The 21,963-nt window shown below is 33.0% G+C and overlaps 1 protein-coding gene across 16 annotated transcripts in view; it reads left to right on the top strand.

Moving 5' to 3' along the window:
* LOC106869710 (phosphatase and actin regulator 2) overlaps positions 1 to 21,963 on the top strand; it is a 372,706-nt gene that overhangs the window by 289,876 nt on the left and 60,867 nt on the right. For 9 of the 16 annotated variants that reach the window (XM_052970517.2, XM_052970519.2, XM_052970514.2 and 6 more), the window contains one exon: positions 12,635 to 13,024. The exons of 6 other annotated variants lie outside the window; for them this stretch is intronic. In XM_052970517.2, the coding sequence (XP_052826477.1) occupies positions 12,635 to 13,024 (390 nt within the window). Of the gene's footprint in view, positions 1 to 2,542; positions 2,643 to 12,634; positions 13,025 to 21,963 lie in introns of those variants that run through there. One more of the 16 variants, XM_052970523.2, reaches the window with a different exon arrangement.

The following is a 21,963-nucleotide window of genomic DNA, read 5'->3' as shown; positions in this document are numbered from 1 at the left end:
TGTTTCTGTTATCAACACCAACATATCCACTGACCGCAACAGTAATATAGACCATGAAGTAGATAAGCAAATCGATTTCAAATAAAAACATATAATGTCATATCCTAGTGTATTTTGAAAGTTGAATGAAATGTCTTTGATTTTAGGTCTATGAGGGTTGACTTGAGACTAAACAGCTGCAACACAATTAAGCAAGAAAAGTATAACCACCACAGCACCAACATTATCCGCTCATCATCACAAACGTCTAAACCAATGTAATCCACGTCATCACTACTATCAGCCCACCAGCTTTTGAATCCAACTGGCCACAACAGATGTCAGCGTGTATGCCAACACGCGTGCATAAGTGTGTGTGTGTGTGATTGTGTCTTATAGTATTTGCATTAGTGTGTGTGCGTGTCTGTGTATTTATGTCTTAAGTCAGAAGTGCAAGGGGTAAATTGCCTACAAAATCTGGTGAATCTTCAATTAACTGCTGTAATCATATAGTACTTTCTCTTCATTCATCTTTTCATCTCATTTTCATTATTGCATCAATAGGAATATGACAATTTTCCATTCTCAATTTTTTTACTACATATTTGTGAATAATTAATTAATGCTGCTGTTGGATTTACCTTCAATTTAAAATGTCTAGAAAAAGGCTATTCAAGTAGATCGGAAGGCAGTAGTGCAAAAAGGAACTGTAAAAGATACAAAACAGGTACAAAACTTGATGTTTTAAAAAGACTTAATGCAGAAATAAAACTAAGTTGCCAAAACATTAAATTTTACAATGTCTACAGTGGAAACAATATGTGACAACAGAGAGAAAATTGTCTAGTGCCTGAGTGTATTATCTCTGTTCATCAACACTAGATTGATTGTTTCTCCTTAACAAATCTAAAGACTCTTCTCTACTTAACATTGTCTTCCTACTTTTGTTGATATTTTATCTGCTGAATTGGAAATGAACCATATACTCCCTATAGAATTTTTATTTGCTCTACATTTTTTGAATGGAAATGCTGTGGTTGATATTGACTTTATTTCTGCATGATATATTTCTTGTTAGATGTTATTTGTAATTAGCAATTAATAGTCATGAAAATATATTCCAAAGTTTGAAGTTCCTACTATTGAAATAATGCATGTCCTGAAAAGTATAGAAACTGGTGCTTAGGAGGAAAAGTTGTTGTATGGTTTTCAGTTTTAGTATATGGAAATATTGGCATCAGTTTTCTTTTGCATATCAAGAAATAAGAGTCAGTCTTTGGTGAATTGTATTACAGGACAAATCAGGCCAATATGATTCAACATAACATAGACTTTAATTGGATAATGATCAGGGTTTTAGATTTGAAGTGTTCTATGAAGATGTTGCCTATTATACTGAGCCCATCTCTTCCATTTCTACACCTCATCTTTTAGTTGCAAATGAAACATTCTTAGTTTGTGCCCACATTTCAACAGCACAGAAATCTTTTATGAATAAATACTGGTTGATGGTATGATGTACCTCTAAGCAAGCAGGGCCAGTGATAGGAAGTGCAGGTACCAATTAGAGAATTGTCAGTGGAGCCCTCTATCCTTCAAAATCTGAAGATTGATGTTCTATGCTTTGTGTTGTATGCCATTCCCAGCCAAAAAGCATTGAGCGTTTGAGGCTCCATTATTAACTACAATGATTTACAACAAATTCATCATAATGTCTTCCACTTGAGCATGTGCTTGGGGCCCCATTTGAACAAATTTGTCTAATTGGCTGCTTAAAACTGGCTCTGTAAACAAGGCACATAACTGCTATATAGGTTTTTATTTAGTACACTCTTATTAAAATCTCGAGACACTCTTGAATTATCAAAATGGAGACTTTCAATGCTTCTTAGAAACAGATTTCATATTTCACAGTTGAATGGTTATCATCTATCTATAAAAAAAACTGTTCCAATAATATAAATCACCATGCCCAAGGATTGAGAGAAAATTTAAAGTGAAGTAGTGAAAAAAAAATATTTCCTGAATAAACTAGAACTAGATAAAATCTCAGCAAAAGTTATCTCTATTTTTCTCATTTGCCATTCATTTATAACCAGAAAGTTAACACCTCCAAAAACTAGAGGTTTGGTTTTCAGGTGTCATTACTATACAATATTATAATTTTTCTTCAGTTCTGTCTTTTGACAATGACAAAAGGCCTTGAACTCCCAAAGAGAAACTCTTTCAACTGCTACACTTAAGCTACACAGGTCATGCTATTTTAAGCAACAATCTATTTTTATTATTAGTATTATTTTTGGTTGTGCTAGTGGTATTATGGGTGTACTTACTATGTAACAAATGATAAGGGTTGAGTAGTGTTATGAGACTTAATATTGTGTGTGTGTGTCTGATAAAATAAAATATCACAGGATAAATACAAAACAAAAATGAAATTGTTAGGAGATATATAGGTCTGACTAAATGTGAAATCTATACTAACTCTAAAGGTGAGTCAGCCATGTGGAACTGTTTTAAGTGTAGTGATTTTTCATTTGACATTTAACAATTCAATAGCAGCTCCTGCCTTTACATGTAGAGTCACTGTTTTAATAACTACTGTGACATGGGTATCTTCAAACTTCCACATTTATCTACTATATGTTGTGGAAAAAAATTTAGTAAGGACTTTTATATTTTATGGTAATTAGCAATTAAATATATTTACTTATACCTTAGTTTCTAATTTCTTTTGATGTGTATGTATTCATGTTCTGTTTTTCTACTCTGACGTAACTTTGCTATCTTCTGTATATCAATATATGTATGTGTGTATATTTATACATAAATACATATTTATTTTTATTTATATATATATATATATATATATATATATATATATATATATATATATATATATATGTATATATATAAAATATACTGTTTTGTTTTTGTTGTTCTGTTGGGTTTTTTTTTTATAGATTAACAAGGCTACCAATAATGGTAGGGAGAAATCTCAACAATTCTCATTCTCTCTGTTCAATATTAGCTGTGTGCGCACACACACACACACACGCACACACACACACACACACACACACTTTATTTAATACCATTTTCATCATCTTTGGTTGACAAAGTTCATGTGTCATACTTTCAATGTTTTATTTCCAAAATATATATATAGCTACACACTAACAAGCTATCAATGGCAAAGATCCATGCTTTGGGTTAAAATCCTTATTTGAATATTTCATGACTTTAAGGAAGTTAGGGTCAGGTTTTAAATCATCCCTATTAGTTACGTCACTTGACTTGCTTCTTTCCAACTTTAATTCAGGTTATTTCATGTTGAGTAAAAAAAAAAATGTAAAGAAAAAGCTCCTCTTATTTTCTTTAAGTCTGAGGGTTTTACTTCAAGTACAGCTGTTTTATTTGATGGTATGACATGAAAGGACTGGGTATTTACTAATAATCTGTTGGTGTCTATCTCAAACTGCAAATTTACTTGTTTAGTATTTCAGCTTGAATTTAAACATAAAGAGTAGGGATTTACGATCAACAACATTCTAGCTCTGACCATCATAGGACTACCTTATCTAGTGTGTTCACCCTTTTATAGATGGTAGAGTGTAAATAGTGTGAGATTTGGCTGCTATTTTAAATGACCTCATAGAGGTGCCCCCCACTGGTCGAGCAATTACAGATTTATATTGATTAAAATATTATTGCTGTGAGTTGAGACAAATGAAACACTAAACTTCTTTATTATACCGTAAATCATTATTGTTATTGAGGTTTCACATTCCATGGAGGGCTTTAATTGACATTTAGGTGCAGTGTATTCACAGTGTATGTTATCTTGGTAATATTAATTGATAGATATGATAAATTATGTGATGATTTTTCAATATATATAAAAAAAACAACATTCATGTAAATTAATGTGCTTTGAGCAAATTTTAGGTGAGTGTATTATTTAGTATATGTTTTTGTGGGGTGGTGGAATGTACCGGGGGATGGGGGTGGGTCAAAGTGTTTGCGTATTCAGTAAAAGATATAAGTGTAGTTATGGCTAGGTGATTAGGAAGTCTGTTTTGTAACAGTGCAGTTCCAGGTTTGGTCTCACAGCACAGATCCTTTGGCAATTGTCTTCCCCCTATACCCTCAGTTTGACAAGTGCCTTGTAAAGGAATTTGATAGACAAATTCTGTATGGAAATCTGTGTGCACAATTTATCAAGAAACAAAAGCCCACAAAAATGTATATATTGTTGTAGTTTTTGTTATTATTAAGGTGGTGAACTGGCAAAATCGTTAGCACATTGAGCAAAATACTAAGCAGTATTTCTTCCAATTCTTTATATTCTAAGTTCAAATTCCACTTAGGTCAGCTTTGCCTTTCATCTTTTAGGGTTTGATAAAATATGTACTATTTAAGCACTGGGGTCAGTAGAATTGGTTTTCCCTTTTCCCTCAAAATTATGTCAAAATTAGAAAGGGTTGTTTCTATTATTGTTATTGAGTGAGAGAGCAGTGCATGCCATATTATTATTATTATTATTATTATTATTATTATTATTATTATTATTTAATGTTTGACTTTTGTTTTGCATTTGTACAAGTTGGTTCCAAGTCTCACCCAGAGACCTCAAGAGACAACAAGTTAGAAGTTCATGTAGGTGTTATACCTAGGGTACCATATATTTGGATTTGTACAGTTTTGTTCAAGTGAATGTTTAAGAAACCATAAGAAAATTATGTGTTTGCTTTAAAATTTGAGATCACATAGACAGTATTTTACATAGGATATGGGCAGTTCCCATGAGCACTATCTTTTGAACTTCAGCCATTTTGGGGTTTCCTGGTATCTGAGCTAGGTAGTAATCAGCCCGTTTCGCTGTCATTCCCAGGGCACCTATGACAATAGGTATTGTTTTCGTCTTCAGATTCCACATTTTGCTAATTTCTATTTCAAGATCTTTATATTTGCTCAGTTTTTGGTAGGTCTTGACAGATACGTTTATATCGATTGGGACAGTCATATCAATGAGGAGGCATGATTTTTGTCTGAAGTCTTTCAGTATGATGTCTGGCCTATTTGCGTCTATCTTTCTGTCAGTTTGACTTTTGCTTTGCATTTGTACAAGTTGGATCCAAGTCTCACCCAGAGACCTCAAGAGACAACAAGTTAGAAGTTCATGTAGGTGTTATGCCTAGGGTACCATATATTTGGATTTGTACATAGTGTTGTTCTAGAGAATGTTTAAGAAACCATAAGAAACTTATGAGTTTGTTTTAAAATTTGAGATCACATAGACAGTATTTTACGTAGGATATGGGCAGTTCCCATGAGCACTATCTTTTGAACGTAAGCCATTTTGGGGTTTCCTGGCATCTGAGTTAGGTAGTAATCAGCCTGTTTCGCTGTCATTCCCAGGGCACCTATGACAATAGGTATTGTTTTAGTCTTCAGATTCCACATTTTGCTAATTTCTATTTCAAGATCTTTATATTTGCTCAGTTTTTGGCAGGTCTTGACAGATACGTTTATATCGATTGGGACAGTCATATCAATGAGGAGGCATGATTTTTGTCTGAAGTCTTTCAGTATGATGTCTGGCCTATTTGCATCTATCTTTCTGTCAGTTTGAATGGTGAAGTTCCAGAGGAGTGCGATGTGATCATTTTCAAGTACTGGGGGTGGTTTGTGTTCCCACCAGTTTTTATCATGGGGCAAGTCCAGGTTCTTGCATATTACCCAGTGAATATATTGTGCAGCTCTATCATGCCTGTTGAGATACTCTGTATTATTATTATTATTACCTCTGCCTTTGCTAAGGCAGAGGTATTGTTTTTGGTCATGTTTGATCGCTTGTTTGTCCATGGACAAGATATAAAACTTTCAGGGATGTTTGGCCTCTTGACTGGCACAAACTGATTAAATTTTGGGATCGATCCAGTACCGGACAAGGATTCTGGATTATATTTCCATTTTCTTTACTTAATTTTTAAGAGCGGTCAGGTTCACTTTTAGTATTCTCGTTTGTGAGAGCAGTCAAGTTTATTTCAGATATTCTCATTTTAAAAATTATCTCTGGCTAATCGTTGAGAGGACATTGGTGTTGGGTTAGTGGAGGTCTGTGCTCTCTGAGTGCTCTTGTTATTATTACCTCCGACTTAGCAAAGGCAGAAGTATTGTTTTCAGTTGTGTTTGTTTGTTTGTCCATGGACAAGATATCTCAAGAAACACTGGATGGATTGAGATGAAACTTTCAGAGATGTTTGGCCTCGTGACTGGCACAATCTCATTAGATTTTGGGACCAATCCAGTACCGGACAAGGATTCTGGATTATTTTTCGGTTTATTTTTACTTTACTTGTATATGTAAACATTCACAGAGTTCATAAAAATAAACAAGCTTTTGACGGTTTTATAAATATTTCAAAATTATGATGCTAGGTGTTTCCATTATTTTGTCCAACCCCTGTATATATATATGAATGTAAATATATATATATATGTATATATATATATGTATATATATATATATATATATATATATACATACATACATATATGTATATATACATATACATATATAAACATGTGTTTGTGTATGAGTCACTATGCGGTTGCTAGAGCTGTTAAAAATAGTAGCCAAATCAGAAACCTATTCTTGCTGTCTTAAGTGTAAAAATGAATAAAACCATATGATTTAAATGAGGTATAGTTAAAAAGATAACTTAAATTTCCTAACTTACTGAGATAAACAAGTAAATATTTTGAAGTAAATAAGTCATCCAACTTCCTCTCTAATATTTTTTTTATATGATTATTTTTTTTAGAAAATTCTTTTGACTTCAGTGTTTTGAACATCAGAGATTCTGGTGGGAGTTGGGGTAGAAAGATTCCAAGTTTTTTTCTTGTCCCCACTTCCATTCATTACTTTGAGAGAACCTTTACATCATATGTCAACCTGATTAAAATAACAACCAAATCTCCCTCAAATCACATCAAATTGTCTTACATATATATGGACTAATGTAACAGACCTCTATATTGCAGTTCGACCAGTTAATAGCCAAATTTCCCTGAAACCATGCACTACTGTCTTATGTATGAATGAGTCAGTGAGATCAATTCTATATAATAGAAATAATGGCCAAATCACCTTCAAACCACTCTCTAAATTCTCCAAATTTGCAGTGGCACAAAATTCATCATTAAAAATAGCATTGTCCATGCCCTGGAGGTGACAGTCATGTTAGGAAAATTTATCTGATAGAATTGTTTTATTTCTAGTATACCTTCAAAGTTAACTGATGTAATTGACTAAAGCCCTTGAACATGATGTTCCATTACAGCTCTAGTCCAATATCTGAAATCAGTAAAAGAATAAAAGAATGTATTTGTATAAGGTGCAGGTATGGTTGTGTGGTTAAGAAGTCCAGTTCACAGCTACATGGTTTCAGGTTCATTCCCACTGTGCTGTACCTTGGGCAAGTGCCGTCTACTATCACTCTGGGCTGATCAATCTGTTGTAAATCTGGTAGACAGAAACTGTTTTATGCTTGTCATGAATATGTCTGCATGCTTACTTACATACATACATACATGCATGCATGTGAAATATAAAAAAAAATACAATAATTCTTTACTTGAGAAACCAGTAAGGATTGGTACCCAGAAGAGCATCCAGGTGGAAAAGCCTGTTTCAAAATCAATTTCAATCCAAGCTAGCCTGGGAAAAAAAATGGATATGAACAGATTTTAATTTTTCACAGAGTCCTTGTTATTCTGAACACTGAACACTTTCTCTCATGGTACATACTGTTGTCCTAACAATACTATGTACTAGCACAGCCTTGTTATCCAACTATAATTACTTTACTCTTCTTAGTTTATTCACTTCTCTCTTAGTCGTGCATCAACGGCATAAAAACATTTAATTAATACTATTGTAATTTTCTGTTCTGTTCATTTCATCTTTAAAGATGAAACTTTTTTTAAATATTTATATCTAAGCTTTTGATAGAGTACCCTGATGTGTGATATGGTAGGGTCTGAGGAAGCTAGGGGTAGACAAGTGGCTTGTGAAAGCTGTACAGGCCATGTACAGAGGCCTTCTCAGTAAAATAAGAGTTAACCATGCGTACAGTGATGAATCTGGTGTACAGGTAGGCATTCATCAGGTCTCAGTTCTTAGTCCCCTCTTTTTCTTCATTGTCTATGAGACCATAACTGAGGAACTCCAAACTGGCTGCCCTCGGGAACTGCTATATATTGATGACCTTGTTCTCAATGCAGTTTATGTATCAGAACTGGAAAAGAAATTTGAGGTGTAGTAGTAAAACCTGGAATCAAAGGATATTAAGGTTAATTTTTAGTAAGCAAGAAAACAGACAGGACCCTACTTCCTTCAGGTAAATGGCCCTGCTCAGTATGTAGGAAAGGTGCAGGCAGGAATTTCATGAGATGTACCCAATGCAAACTATGGACACTTAAAAAGTGCATTGAAATAATAGGAAGGTTATCAGAGAAAGTAGTTTTCATATGTGGAGCCTTAAAAAACTACAGATGCTCAGAAACTTGATTCTTTCAAATGCCCCAGAGGCTCTTTAGAGGTAGTGGATGATTTCTGCTACATAGGGAACCTAATTAGTAGTGGAGGAGGATTTACAGTAAGTGTAATCGCTACAATAAGAATAGGATGAAGAAAATTCAGAGAGCTTTTACCTCCCTTCGTAACCAAAGGTGTCTCTCTGCAAGTGAAAGGAAGATTGTATGATGCATGTATACGAACAACAACACTACTTAATAGTGAGATATGGACCCTGAATGCAGAGGACATGCAAATGTTAGAGTGGAATGAAGCTAGTTTGCTCTGCTGGATGTGTAATGTATGTGTACAAGTGCAACAGAGTGCTAGTCTATTGAAGGAAAAGTTTGGCATAAGAGGAATTAGATGTAGTATTCAAGAGAGAAGACTACATTGGTTTGGTCTTGTGAAGCATATGGATGTATACAGCTGCATATAGAAGTTCTAGATGGAACTAGTGGAAAAGGGAGACCCAAAAAGACATGGGATGAAGTATTGAAGACCGATCTTAAAATGCTGAGCCATATAAAAGAGATGACAAAGAACTGAAATATCTGGTGCATTGCTGTACTCAGGAAGATCCATCCACCACAGTAAAATTGTTAATGTTCCCCCCCTCACAAACACACACACACACTCAGCTGAAGGGGTTTTTGCTTTTTAAGTGCCCGCATGCCAGTCCACCTGTACTGTTCCACATAAAAAGCACCTGTACTGTTCCACATAGAAAGCACCTTTGCTGGCCCATATAAAAGGCTTGCATGCCAGTCCACATAAAAAGCATCCAGTACACTGTAAAGTGATTGGCATTAGGAAGGGCATCCAGCCATAGAAACCAAGCTAAATCAGACTGGAACCTGGTGCAGCTTTCCAGCTTCCATGCTCTGGTAAAACCACCTATGCCAGCATAGAAAACAGATGATAAATACTGGTGATGATGATAATGATGATGATGATGATGATCTATCTACATTACATTTCAACTATTTTATCTCTAATAATCATCAGTGATTAGTGTCTATAGGACTAAATTGGATTTGAACTAGGAACTTGTATTTCTAAACTAATGGTTGTAAGTTTGCTGTGCCACTGACAATGTACTGTAAAAATTGGTTCATCTCTAAAAGTGGTTAATAATGTGAAAAATTATAAACTCATCTCAGATATTTAATCAACATTTTACCAATTTTACATAGTTTAGCTAACCATTGTTAATTGATGCTTAATGTTCAAAATTTATTCAAACAATTTATTTTCAAAATCCATTAAATTGTTCCAACTAGTCTAATGTTCCTGTTACTGTCACAAATCGTGCAAAGACTTATTGTGTGATGCATCTTGAAAAATAGACGATAAGGCCCAAATGCATTCCATTTACATAGCTCTGAGATTCACTCTTCATTTCCTTCCTGCAGAATGATGACTAACAAATTAGGAATTGGTCTTGGATTCTAGCCAGGATTTGTTTTTGGAATTTATTTGTAATAATCACCAAAATGTAATAACCAAAATAAAAGAGAAACAACTGAAAACTAATAAATAAATTTTTTAAAAACTACAGCTATAAATATCTTGCAGAAGATGTTTCTTGATATAATAATTATTGGTTAATGAGTTTTCTCTGTGTATTAGGTGGGGCCTTTCAAAACTAGTTTACATGGAAGAGGTAAAATAGAAAAGAAGACAAGTTAGTAAAACCACCATCAGCTCATAGTTTCATAAATTTTCACTGCAAGTATTTAGGTGTGTCTGCTAAGCAAGGCACTTTAATCTGAGTGCACCTAATTAATGTAGAGTATAAGGAACAGCTGTTCTCCTTGTTTTCCTTCATTGGAAAACTTCCTATAACCATTATATATCCTCTCCAAAGTAAGGCTGGTTTCTCACTGATCTGATCTCTCTCTGTGTTAGGGTTCATCGAAGCAAGGCTAAAAGCACAGCCTCTAAAGAACAATTAAAGTGATTTTTCTCACCAATTTGATGTCATGATCAGTTTTATATTTGAAGATTTTTGGTTGATAATTTAAATATATTTTTAAACCTCCAAATCAAAATCTGGATTTTTAAAATTTATTCTGTTTGATTAAGTTCAAAACTAATTAAAGCACTTAAGACTTATCTTTATGAAATCTATGTGATGTATGAAAGGAAAATATCCTAGTGGATAAGGTGTACCAGTCAGGTCATAGGATGTAAACTCATGTTGTTATTTAGTCCCTGTTAGCAGACCAATTATCATAGGTATTTCATTCATGATCATCCAAACATTTTGTATTTCTAGGACTTACACTGGCCTGTATGCTTTTCTTTTTATGAAACAGTAGAGAGATCTGGCTGCTTTTTCTAGCTGGTTGAACAATACTTAATGATTTCCTTCACCATGTACTTATCTACTCTAGATGTTTTGTTGTGTCTTATGAACATTCTGTATTCTAAATGTCACAATTCACCTAATCCTTAGAGTAGGTACCAAATCATTTGGGAAGGTTATATGATAAGTAGGTGTTCTACTTAACACTAAGTGAATGTGGAGCTTAACATCATTGTGCATGTATGAATGTGGGCAGACATGATAGAGTGCTTAAGAAGTTTGCTTCTAGGTCAGGAGATGCCAGATTGTAGCCTTGAGTTGACGTTGGCCTTGCAGGTGAAACTAGACTAGTGGAAATTCTTTAGAAGCCCATCAGATGGACTGTACATGTAATTGAAAGGGGCTACTATTGTCTCACAGTATTAAGTTAACTTTTCTTAAGGCTTACATTCAAGGTACAAACATCTGTGGAATACTCTGTCTATGAGTAAGAAGTTCTTTTGATTGAATACTCATCATCAAAACTCAAACAAAAAAAATTACTAAATCTATTTTGTTTTTACTTTGTATATATACCAGGTTAAATCAAAAACTTTAATTGATATTTCAAGCTTTAATTGATAGTCCAAACAAATTACTTATGAAAAGCATTTATTCATCAAAATACATCCTGTCATATTCTATTGTCTGTTGCCATCGTTGTGCCAGAAGCTCAATTCCATGCTTGTACCAAAAAGCTCCTTGTACCTGTTTTCAATCTCATCCACATTGTTGAACCTCAATCCATGCAGGAAATGAACCATGGCTTGAAAAATATGTTAATCTGATGGTGTGAGACTGAGCTTATGGAGGTGTCAGTTGATGGTACTTTGTGAAGGATCAAGTTCTGCAGACAATGTACGAGTGCTTGTGCTTGGCTGTTGTTCATCCACTTCAAACAAGACCTCCTTTTTCACAGCAGAAGGTTTCCCTGACCTTGGTTTGTTTTCAAAACTGATGTCACCTTCCCACCTTCCTCGAAGCATCTTTGTCACACATTCATTAACAGTTCCTGGACTTTCCACTTCATTAATTTCTTTTATTGCTGCCCTTGTACTCAGTCCTTTTTTCCACAGGTAGCATAAAATGGCACTAATTGCAATTTTTTCACCACTTATTATCAAAGCTGTAAAATAAGGAATAAACAATTAATGTTTATATATTATGTATGAAAATAAAGAATAAGCAATTCAGTAATGATTAGACAAGTTGTATCAAACTAATGATATAACACAGAGATACATGTGTCTTTGTGGCTTGATGGTTATAAATGAACATCATTGCCATACAAGTGAGATTGTCCATTTTTAGTCTTCCATGATTCCTTGAAAACATGTTTGGTTATGGAGAAATACATCCAGTTGTAGAAAGTCTCTAACAAGCATGGAAAAGTGGACAGTAGATAATTTTTACACACACAAACATGCACACACTTATATATATGTGTGTGTGTATAAGTGTAATGTTCTGAAGGTTTTTTATATATTTATTTTCTGTTATATTTTTATATTTGTATTTTTATGTTTATATTTTGAATTTATCTCCATAATTTGATTTTTTGAAAATTGTTTAATCTATTTTATATGTGTGTGTGTGAATTTAATCCATGTTTATTTGAATTCACAAAACATTTTTTACTCTAATGTTCCAAATACTCCAATTTTACAAAATGAATAAAACATTAAAATATCTCCAGACTCAGATTACCATTTTGTTTTCAGATTCAGTGACAGAGACAGAAGAAGTAGGTGCTTCATCGTCGTCGTCAGGTGATTGTGAGCTAGCAGTGGCTAATCTCAGTATCTCCACCAGCAGATGTGGGGACACCGTTGTCACTACAGATAGCCATTCCTCTTCAGACCTAGCTATAAGCCCCCAGGTGGTGCAGACTTTACCTTTGCCTACCATTTCTTTTTCTTCGTATTCCCAAACCACTGAGAGCATGGCTGCTGTATCAACGGTGGCTGTGCACAATTTCCATGGTGTTCAGTCATCAAATAATGGTACTCAAGATGTGATTACTGGTCTGTCTTCATTCCCCACAGACAATAATAATACTGTTGCCCTTAATACAGATATTATTTCTTCTTCCAACAATCCTATACCAGTTGGTAAGTTCTAAAAATACACATAGCTCTATCACTCTCCTTCCCCTTCTCTTGCTTTTTATTATTTTTTTAAGATATCAAAATTTACTAATTAGTACACCAGAGCATATAGTGAGGTTATGTCTCTTGCCATGGAATAAATAACTTAACATTAAGTAATATGTCAGCCAGTTTTCAATCTTTCTCACTATTAATCTTTACAATTTTTTTTTTTTTGCTTGTTTGCTTTTTCTTTTTCATTTTCTTAGTAAGTAAATAACTTCGAGAGCCTTCCATCTCATTACTTTAGAGTGCCTACCAAGGGAGTTTGCTACTTAAAATGAGGCACACAGTACTAATGGAAAGAACAACTGGTCAAAAAAATTCAGGAGACTATCTAAATTTATTGAAATATTTGATACAAACCAGCTTACAAAAAGAATTACTCCTAAAATGTTTAAAAATAAGCATTTTGATAGCATTTTACCTAACCTTTCACTATTAATTTTTAGTATTATTATTTAATCATTAGTGCAATATAGTTATTGCTCTTTCTCTCTCTCTCTCTCTCTCTCTCTAACACACACACACAGCAAGCTGAGATACGGAGTCAAATATTTCTCATAAGTTCTAAAGTTTGAATAGTAAGTCACTGTCTTGTGTTGCCTTAAAAGATGAATCTTTAACATGATCTACACCATCTTTAATTGGTATGTAGTTGTTCTTCACTTCTTGAATTTACCATTTAATAAATAAGAATGGTAAAGGTGCAAAAATTCATCCTGCCAAACTGTGCCTTGAAGTCTTTATGTTTCTTTACATTTCTTGGTCCAAACATTCTTTTCTCATCAGTAATATAAATACCAGTCAAATATTGAGTTGTCATTTTGTACTGGTCAGTGTTAACTTTACTTCTCATTCTTCAGAGGTTGATAAACAAAGTATCAGTAATATACATATGTTGACTATACACCCTCTACTACAAATGTCTAGTGTTATCCTAGTGTAAAACATTAACATTTAATTTTTACAATCCTTGTAGCCTCTTTGATTCTTTGTGTCTATATTTATCATTTTCAATACATCAGCTTAAAGTATTTAATATACTTAGTGTTAATAAACTATCCATCTAAATAAGAAAAACAAAACTGCTCATTATTGGAAAATTATTGGAAAATTATGAGCTTCTGAAACGAAGTGGCACTCCTGTAATGAGATAAGTAGATAATTGTATAATGTGTAGCTTATTCTACTGCACTTCAGCTTTTAATATCTGATCATTTTATTTTAATATATCACTTAGCATGGGTTGGCAGAAAAGCAGCTCATCATCATACTAGACATCTTGATTTTGATCTAAGCTCAATGGCCATGAGAAAGTGAAGTGGTCTGAAAGTAAATAGGCCTTGACAAGACACCTACTTGGTGTAAATGAAAATACTCAATGGATTCAGTCAATCTGACCTTATTTCTATCACCGTCCTAAATGGTTTAAACTATTGTTCTAAACACATATCTTGTTAACCAGGCTACATTATGTGGTCTCTTTAACTCTTAAAATGCATAATAGAATCATGTGTTCTTAGCTCGGGACTTCTTCCTCATCAGAAATGCAGACACTAGTACAAAATCTAATGGTTCTCTTCACCCTAATATTCTCCTGTCCAAGTTTTCTGCCAACTTGAAATCTTTGTCATTTCCCTTCTGTCCATCAATTACTAGGCATAAAATATTTGCCACAGACTAATTAATTATGCTAACAACTAGTTAAAAACAATCATTAAAAAATTACAATTTAATTAATTATATCTGCTTACAAGATCTAAAATATTCAGGTGGTCTGATATATTTTAAATTATATTTTGAGCAAGACAGCTAATGAAGTTTAGAACAAAGATATTCTTAAAAAATAAATCATTACATATTAGTTATAATTTTTCTTCGAATGCCTCATTATTATATTAATATTGTCTAAAGAAAATTTTGTAAGAGTAACAATTTAAAAGTGGTGTATATCTGTTGCTGTTAACAGTCAATTAACTAAATGGATAAATTTTGGGCTTTTGTCTATAGTCACAGATTTATATCCTCTCTTTAGCACTCGCAAAATAATGGATGTCTTTATCAACAAGCAGAGTAGTTATGAACCAAGTAAGAACAATGTAATAATGGAACACTGATATGTTTTGTTTCTGTTCTGGAATTGAAGCATAAAATTGAAGGATTCCTACCTACTACTGTAAACAAGGTGACAATACTATTGCAACATACCTTTGACAGTCTGACTATGGCTTCATTGAAAACAGATTGAGCAAGTTTCAGATAGCTGTAAACTGGATTGCTTCAAAATAATGCATGCCTTACTAACAAATTTTGACAAACATACTAATATACAAAAGATAAACACTAATATATTGTGAAATCAATGTTTTGTCTGCTTCCTTGATTTTATAGCATGGCTGACTGATTTTTTTTTAATCTGTATAATATATATATATATAATATTATTTACATAAATAGATTTAATTTAGTGTTAATAATCAATTAAGGTGTAAAAAATTTCTACAGTATATTTCAGAAATGTTTTTAATATGTTAAAAAGTAGTCCATTTCTTCATTGTAAATTTGAATGTCTCAAATTGTACAGAAATTTTATAAAAAGAGATGGTCATTAATATTTATATTAAAACTCTTTTGTCAATCTATTCACTAACTTAGAGAATGTAAGACAGATAAATAAAATGAGTGATATGGAGCAGGCTATTACACAAGTTTCCTCTTTCTCAAATATCCAGTAAGAACTTTTAATGGTCTTTCCTTCAGTTTAGAACAAATAGAAACTATTTCTGTTGCTAAAAATCCAATGGCAATTTTTTAAGAACACAAAATCAACAGTTTGCAAGAATTTATTCAATATTCCATGGCTTTCAGACTACAAAATCACCACCTCACTATACTGGAATAGTCTATTACACTGCCATACAATGTTAACATCCTCTATTCACTCAATGAAGAGTTTCTTTACTCATAGAATCTTTCACTCTACTCTGCAGGGATTTCCCTTTTATCTAAACTTCTTTTATCTTCCATTTTCTTCTATTCAATTCCTTTCCAATTTCTTTTTCCTATTCTTTTCACTTATTTGTCTCCAAACTTCTATGTCATCTTTTCCTTTCTACTGTCATTACATCAGAGTTGAGGCTCCTTTACAGTTCTCTCTCTCTCTCTCTCTCTCTCTCTCTCTCTCTTCTTTGATATATAACTTCCAACATATTGGTACTTTCAATTGCCAGATAATACTGTACTCAGATTAAAACCTGCAGTAATTGTCCCTGAGACCAACATCTCTCCATCTTATCATTTTGGCTATATCTCTAACATGGAATAATAATGTCTTCTTCACTGGCCTGGCATTCAACATTCTTTGTACCAGTTGTTCTTCAATTTAAATTCAAACTCAATAAGCTTGGTCTGCTATGTCTTCACCTAATAGCTTCAGGCTTGTTCTTCTTCCCTGTTTCACTTGGCACTTACAAATGCTTATCTCTTATTTCTTTTCCTCTCTCTTTCTCCTAATCTCTCTTTCTCTCTTATCCTAACTTTTTATTAAAATACCTTAACTAAATATTTATGTACTGTTTGCTAAATATCTAAATATATTTCATATTTCTCTTTAATTTTAGTAGTACTTTCACCAAATATAACAGTATATCTGAAGTTGTTCAACAAATATTCCTTGTAAACCATGCTTTTATTTTAGCCAAGCTGTATTATTTTCTAATAGATTGCTCTACATGTACCCCCCCTCCAAAAAAAAAATGAATTGAGCAGATTTGTTTTAAAATTATGTCTAAAAATATAAATTGATTTATTTTTTCAAATCTCCTTTCCTCTCAGATTTACATGTTGATGTTTTCCACTACAGCTTTATCTATGTCTGTTAGCTGATTGCAAAGTAATAAATTTTACACTAATATTCATTTAATTGAACAGTCACCTGACAATTTACAGTTTTGTTCCCTTCTGTTTCCTTTTCCCAATGGAATTCAGCTGAATCATGATGACATTATTGATGTAAATTGGATTACTTTTCAGACTTGTATTATTCATGCTTGTTTTTTTTTTTTTTTTGTTTTTTTGTTTTTTTTCTGTAAATTAATTCTGCATGTCTACCATATCCTACTTCCCAATATTTCTGGTTTCTAATCTTCTCAACACTTCAATACATTTTATTTTGGTGCCTCTGAAATACTTGTAGTTTTACTCACTCACAAGATATCAAATGTCCATTTTAATAATAATACATTTCAAGAGTCTAGAACATTTACTCCCCATGGACAATAACTGCCCCTGAGGACAACAGATGATGATTTAAGACTTCTTAATATATTGAAAAGTGGGTAATTAACCAAGGGGGTAATTGTCCTAGGTGATAGTTGTCATCGGGGGGGAATTTTCCTATGGGGGGTAATTCAAAAGGTACAGCTTTGTCATACACTGTGTCACATTGCTTCTGCTTGAGAATTATGCTAATGGTACATATATTTGTAGAATATTCAGCTACTTGCAGGTTAAATCAAAGAGCAGATAATTCAGTTGATTGAACAACTGAGTCCTCTTTGTCAGACGATGGAAATATGCATATATATATATTATATATATTTCTATTGATGGAAACTGAAAAAAGCTCATGTATATAGATGTATATATACATGTATACATATATATATGCACACACATATATATATATATATATACATATATATATATATATATACATATATATATATATATATATATATATATATATATATATGCGTGTATGATGGACTCTCCTGTTGTCCTGTCAAAGCTGATGTATGAGCATTCAAGTTTTTCCAAATGACCTGCACAAATGGTTTGTTTACAGTGATCAAATGTTCATACCACATATTAGCTCACTCTCTCCATCAAATTGACATTGTCGAACAGGTGCACAGTGTACCATACGTCAGGTGTCGAAGTGATCACAGAGCAACGTGCGATGAAGCTTTTTGCTCAAGAACACAATGCACCACCCAGTCTAGGAATTGAAATCACAATCACTAGATTGTGAGTGCAACACTCTAACCACTAAGTCATGCGCTCTCACTTGTGTGTGTGTGTATACATGCACATACACACACATCTATCTATCTATCTATCTATCTATCTATCTATCTATCTATCTATCTATCTATCTATCTATCTATCTACCTACCTACCTACATACATGCATGCATACCAATAATAATTGGAGCACATGATTTTGTAAGTAAATGCCTAACTGTCAGTCTGGATAAGCTTGGATTTTCTGGAAAAGAAATCAACCAATTTGCACATTACAAATACAATCTGTAAGTGGAACAATAAAACTACGCAATACTTTTCTCAGGTTTAGAATGTGGCATTGTTTTCACTATCTACATTTCAAAGATGAAGCTTTGTACCTTTGTTAGAAAATAGCTCGTTCTTCAGAGGAAAAATTTAAATGATTAAAAACAGAAGAGACACACATATACATACATACATATATATATATATATATATATATATATATATATATATATATATATATACTTGCATACATGCATACACATACATACTTACGCACACACACTAACAAACAATTCAGTGTTTCACTTAGGTATAGCAATATTGATAACTTGCTGTTAGATTTCAATACACATATGCTTCAGAATAAAGTAGTGGTCCGGTACAGAGCATAATGTGAAATTAAATAAATGACAAAGAAACAGGAAATTATGTAATGAACTTCAATAACTTAGAACTGTTTCTGTTATAAGATGCAGTGCACTCACACTTGAGTGCTTGTGCATCACCTTATAGCTTCTTTGGAGCTTCAAAAAATGAAGTGCAAGGAAGGGTGTTATAAGGTGATGTACAGGCAGTCAGCTCTGAGTGCACTGCATCTTATAGTAGAAACACCTGTTGGTTAATGAAGTTCATTGCATAATTTTCTGTTCCTGTTTCATTTGTTTAATTTCATATGTATATATTTGTGTGTGTGTGTGTGTGTGTGTTTGTGTTTCTCTTCAGATTAAAAATTTATATTAAAATACAATATTGTTTCTTTGTTGTATTTTGTTTAGCCTTATCTAAATAGTTTTTCCACATTTTGGTTCATGTACACTAATCAAGTAGTTGATTTCCAGTTTTCCAAGTATATTTACATTTTTGTCTATCTTTGGATCTGTCTATGTGACCATCCCACTGGGGTGCCAGTCCACAAACAGACACTCCTTCTTTGTTACATTTAATTTACAGGTAAATATTCCTTCAAAAAACATATCTTGCAAATATTTTTTCTCCTTTTTCATTTTCCTTTTTAAAATAGCCAAATGATATCTATCATGTGTATTTCATTTTATTTTAGAAGTTGCTATATTTGCTCTGCTATAATAGTTTCCTTAAAAACTCACAAAAAGGAAAAAATTTGGGTTTCTGCCATTTTGTCATATCTTTTTCTTTTTTTTCTCTTTTTCTTTTCTCATAAATACACACATGCATACACTTTATTTTTTTCTCTCTTCTAAATGCACAGACACACTTTATTTACACTAACTGCTTCATTCTAACATATATCTCTTGCTTTTCTTTTAACAATTTTCTTTTGTCACTAATAATATATATTTTTTAATTGTTTATATTTATTTAATTTTTTATAATTATTTAATAAATAATAATTCATAACTATACATGTGACCATCTGTTATTGCTTACATGCTAGCAACATTAGAATTTTGTAGATGTTGAAAAACAAATTATTTTTTTATCCCTTCATTTTTCAATTGTCATAATATATATATATATATATATATACACACACACACACACACACACACATATTGGTGAGTAAAAAAAAAAAGCATCTATTTAAAATTTTTCCCTTTAATCATGTCTTGTTATTCTTATAGTAGTAGCAGAGTTGGAGATTTAGTGTCTGTAGTTATTTATTATAGATCTGTCTGGATCAGCATTACAGTCAGTCTAAAGAGAATTGTGAAGGCCAATAGCATTTTTATATTCTCATAAACTGGACAGAAGGATGACTGACTGAAGTAGTAATTGTAGTTTAGCCCTAGGCTCAGACCTGTGATCACAGGACTATCTTATTCACTGTGTCTTAACTATTTTTCAGGTAGTTAGTAAGAGTAGATTGAAGGAGGTTAACTGTTATTCTTAACAGTTCCAAGCAACTATGCAGAAGCAGTCATGTTGGCTTCTTTGATTTAAAATGGGACAATTAGTATTTAATTTGTGTTGTTGCAGATTGTAAGAGGAAATGTGGGCAGAAAAGAAGTGCCTAATAGATACATATCAATAGGAAGGACATTAATTAAAAATTAGTATTTAACAGGCTGGATCTGGAATGGAGAAAGATTGGCAGGAGATAAATGGAAAGTGTGAACGTATTGTAGATGTTTAAACAAAGGAAGTAACTTTGTATCTCTTAGTACAGTGGTGTTACATTGATAAATCAGGTGCTACTTGAACTGAATGATGGTTGTGGGTTATAACTGAGTTTCTCTTTAGAAATCTGGTACTTTATCAGTCTCGTTTGCTGAACTACTAAGTTACAGGGACGTAAACAGACTAGTGGTCAAGCAGTGCTGGGACACACACACACACTTGGTCCGCAATTATATGTTACAGGATATATATATATATATATATATATATATATATATATATATATATATATATATATATATGAGGTACTCATCAACTTGCAGACACTGTATTCCGTTGATTAATCTGTTTATTTTATAACTAAATTGACAGAAAACACAATATACAGACACTTATGACATACCATGTCATATCAACAATTAAGATTTCAAATTTAAAGGACATTTAGCAATTGGAGAAGTACCCAGCATTGCTTGGGGTTAAAATGACATAGTTCTTTTATTCATTTACTTGTTTCCATCATGTGACTGAGGCCATGCTGGAGCAGTGCCTTTAGTCGAAGAAAATGACCCCAGGATTTATTCTTTGTAAGCCTAGATGTACACACACATATAGAAATACACCTACACATAAATACATACATACATACATATATATATATATATATATACATACATACACACACACACACACACACACACACACACACACACACACACACACACACACAAGAGACAAGGTGTACGTACGCCGCTATTTATATATATATATATATATATATATATATATATATGTGTACTGAGCGTGGCCGTTGCCAGTATCGCCTGACTGGCCTTCGTGCGGATGACACGTAAAAGCACCCACTACACTCTCTGAGTGGTTGGCGTTAGGAAGGGCATCCAGCTGTAGAAACTCTGCCAAATCAGATTGGAGCCTGGTGTAGCCATCTGGTTCACCAGTTCTCAGTCAAATCGTCCAACCCATGCTAGCATGGAAAGCAGACGTTAAACGACAATGATGACGATGATGATGATGTGCATAAATATATATATATATAAATATATTTACACACATATATATACATACATATATACATATAAATCTATATATATATATATATATATATATATATATATACATCGACACATATAAATCTATATATATACCTACATATGTACACATATATATAGACATATATACATGCATACATATATTAAACATACATATATATATACATTTATATATACATACATATATGTGCAGATGTATATACACATATATACATGCATATATATATATATATATATATACATAATATGTATATATGAGCGAGGTCGTTGCCAGTACCGCTGGACTGGCTCCTGTGCAGGTGGCACATAAAAAACACCATTTTGAGTGTGGCCGTTGCCAGCACTACCTGACTAGCCCTCGTGCCGGTGGCACGTAAAAGCACCCACTACACTCTCGGAGCGGTTGGCGTTAGGAAGGGAATCCAGCTGTAGAAACTCTGC

The sequence above is a fragment of the Octopus bimaculoides genome, chromosome 9 (assembly GCF_046866305.1).
Source record: "Octopus bimaculoides isolate indiv1 chromosome 9, ASM4686630v1, whole genome shotgun sequence".
Classification (NCBI taxonomy): domain Eukaryota; kingdom Metazoa; phylum Mollusca; class Cephalopoda; order Octopoda; family Octopodidae; genus Octopus; species Octopus bimaculoides.
This window is presented reverse-complemented; position numbering and strand designations above follow the sequence as displayed.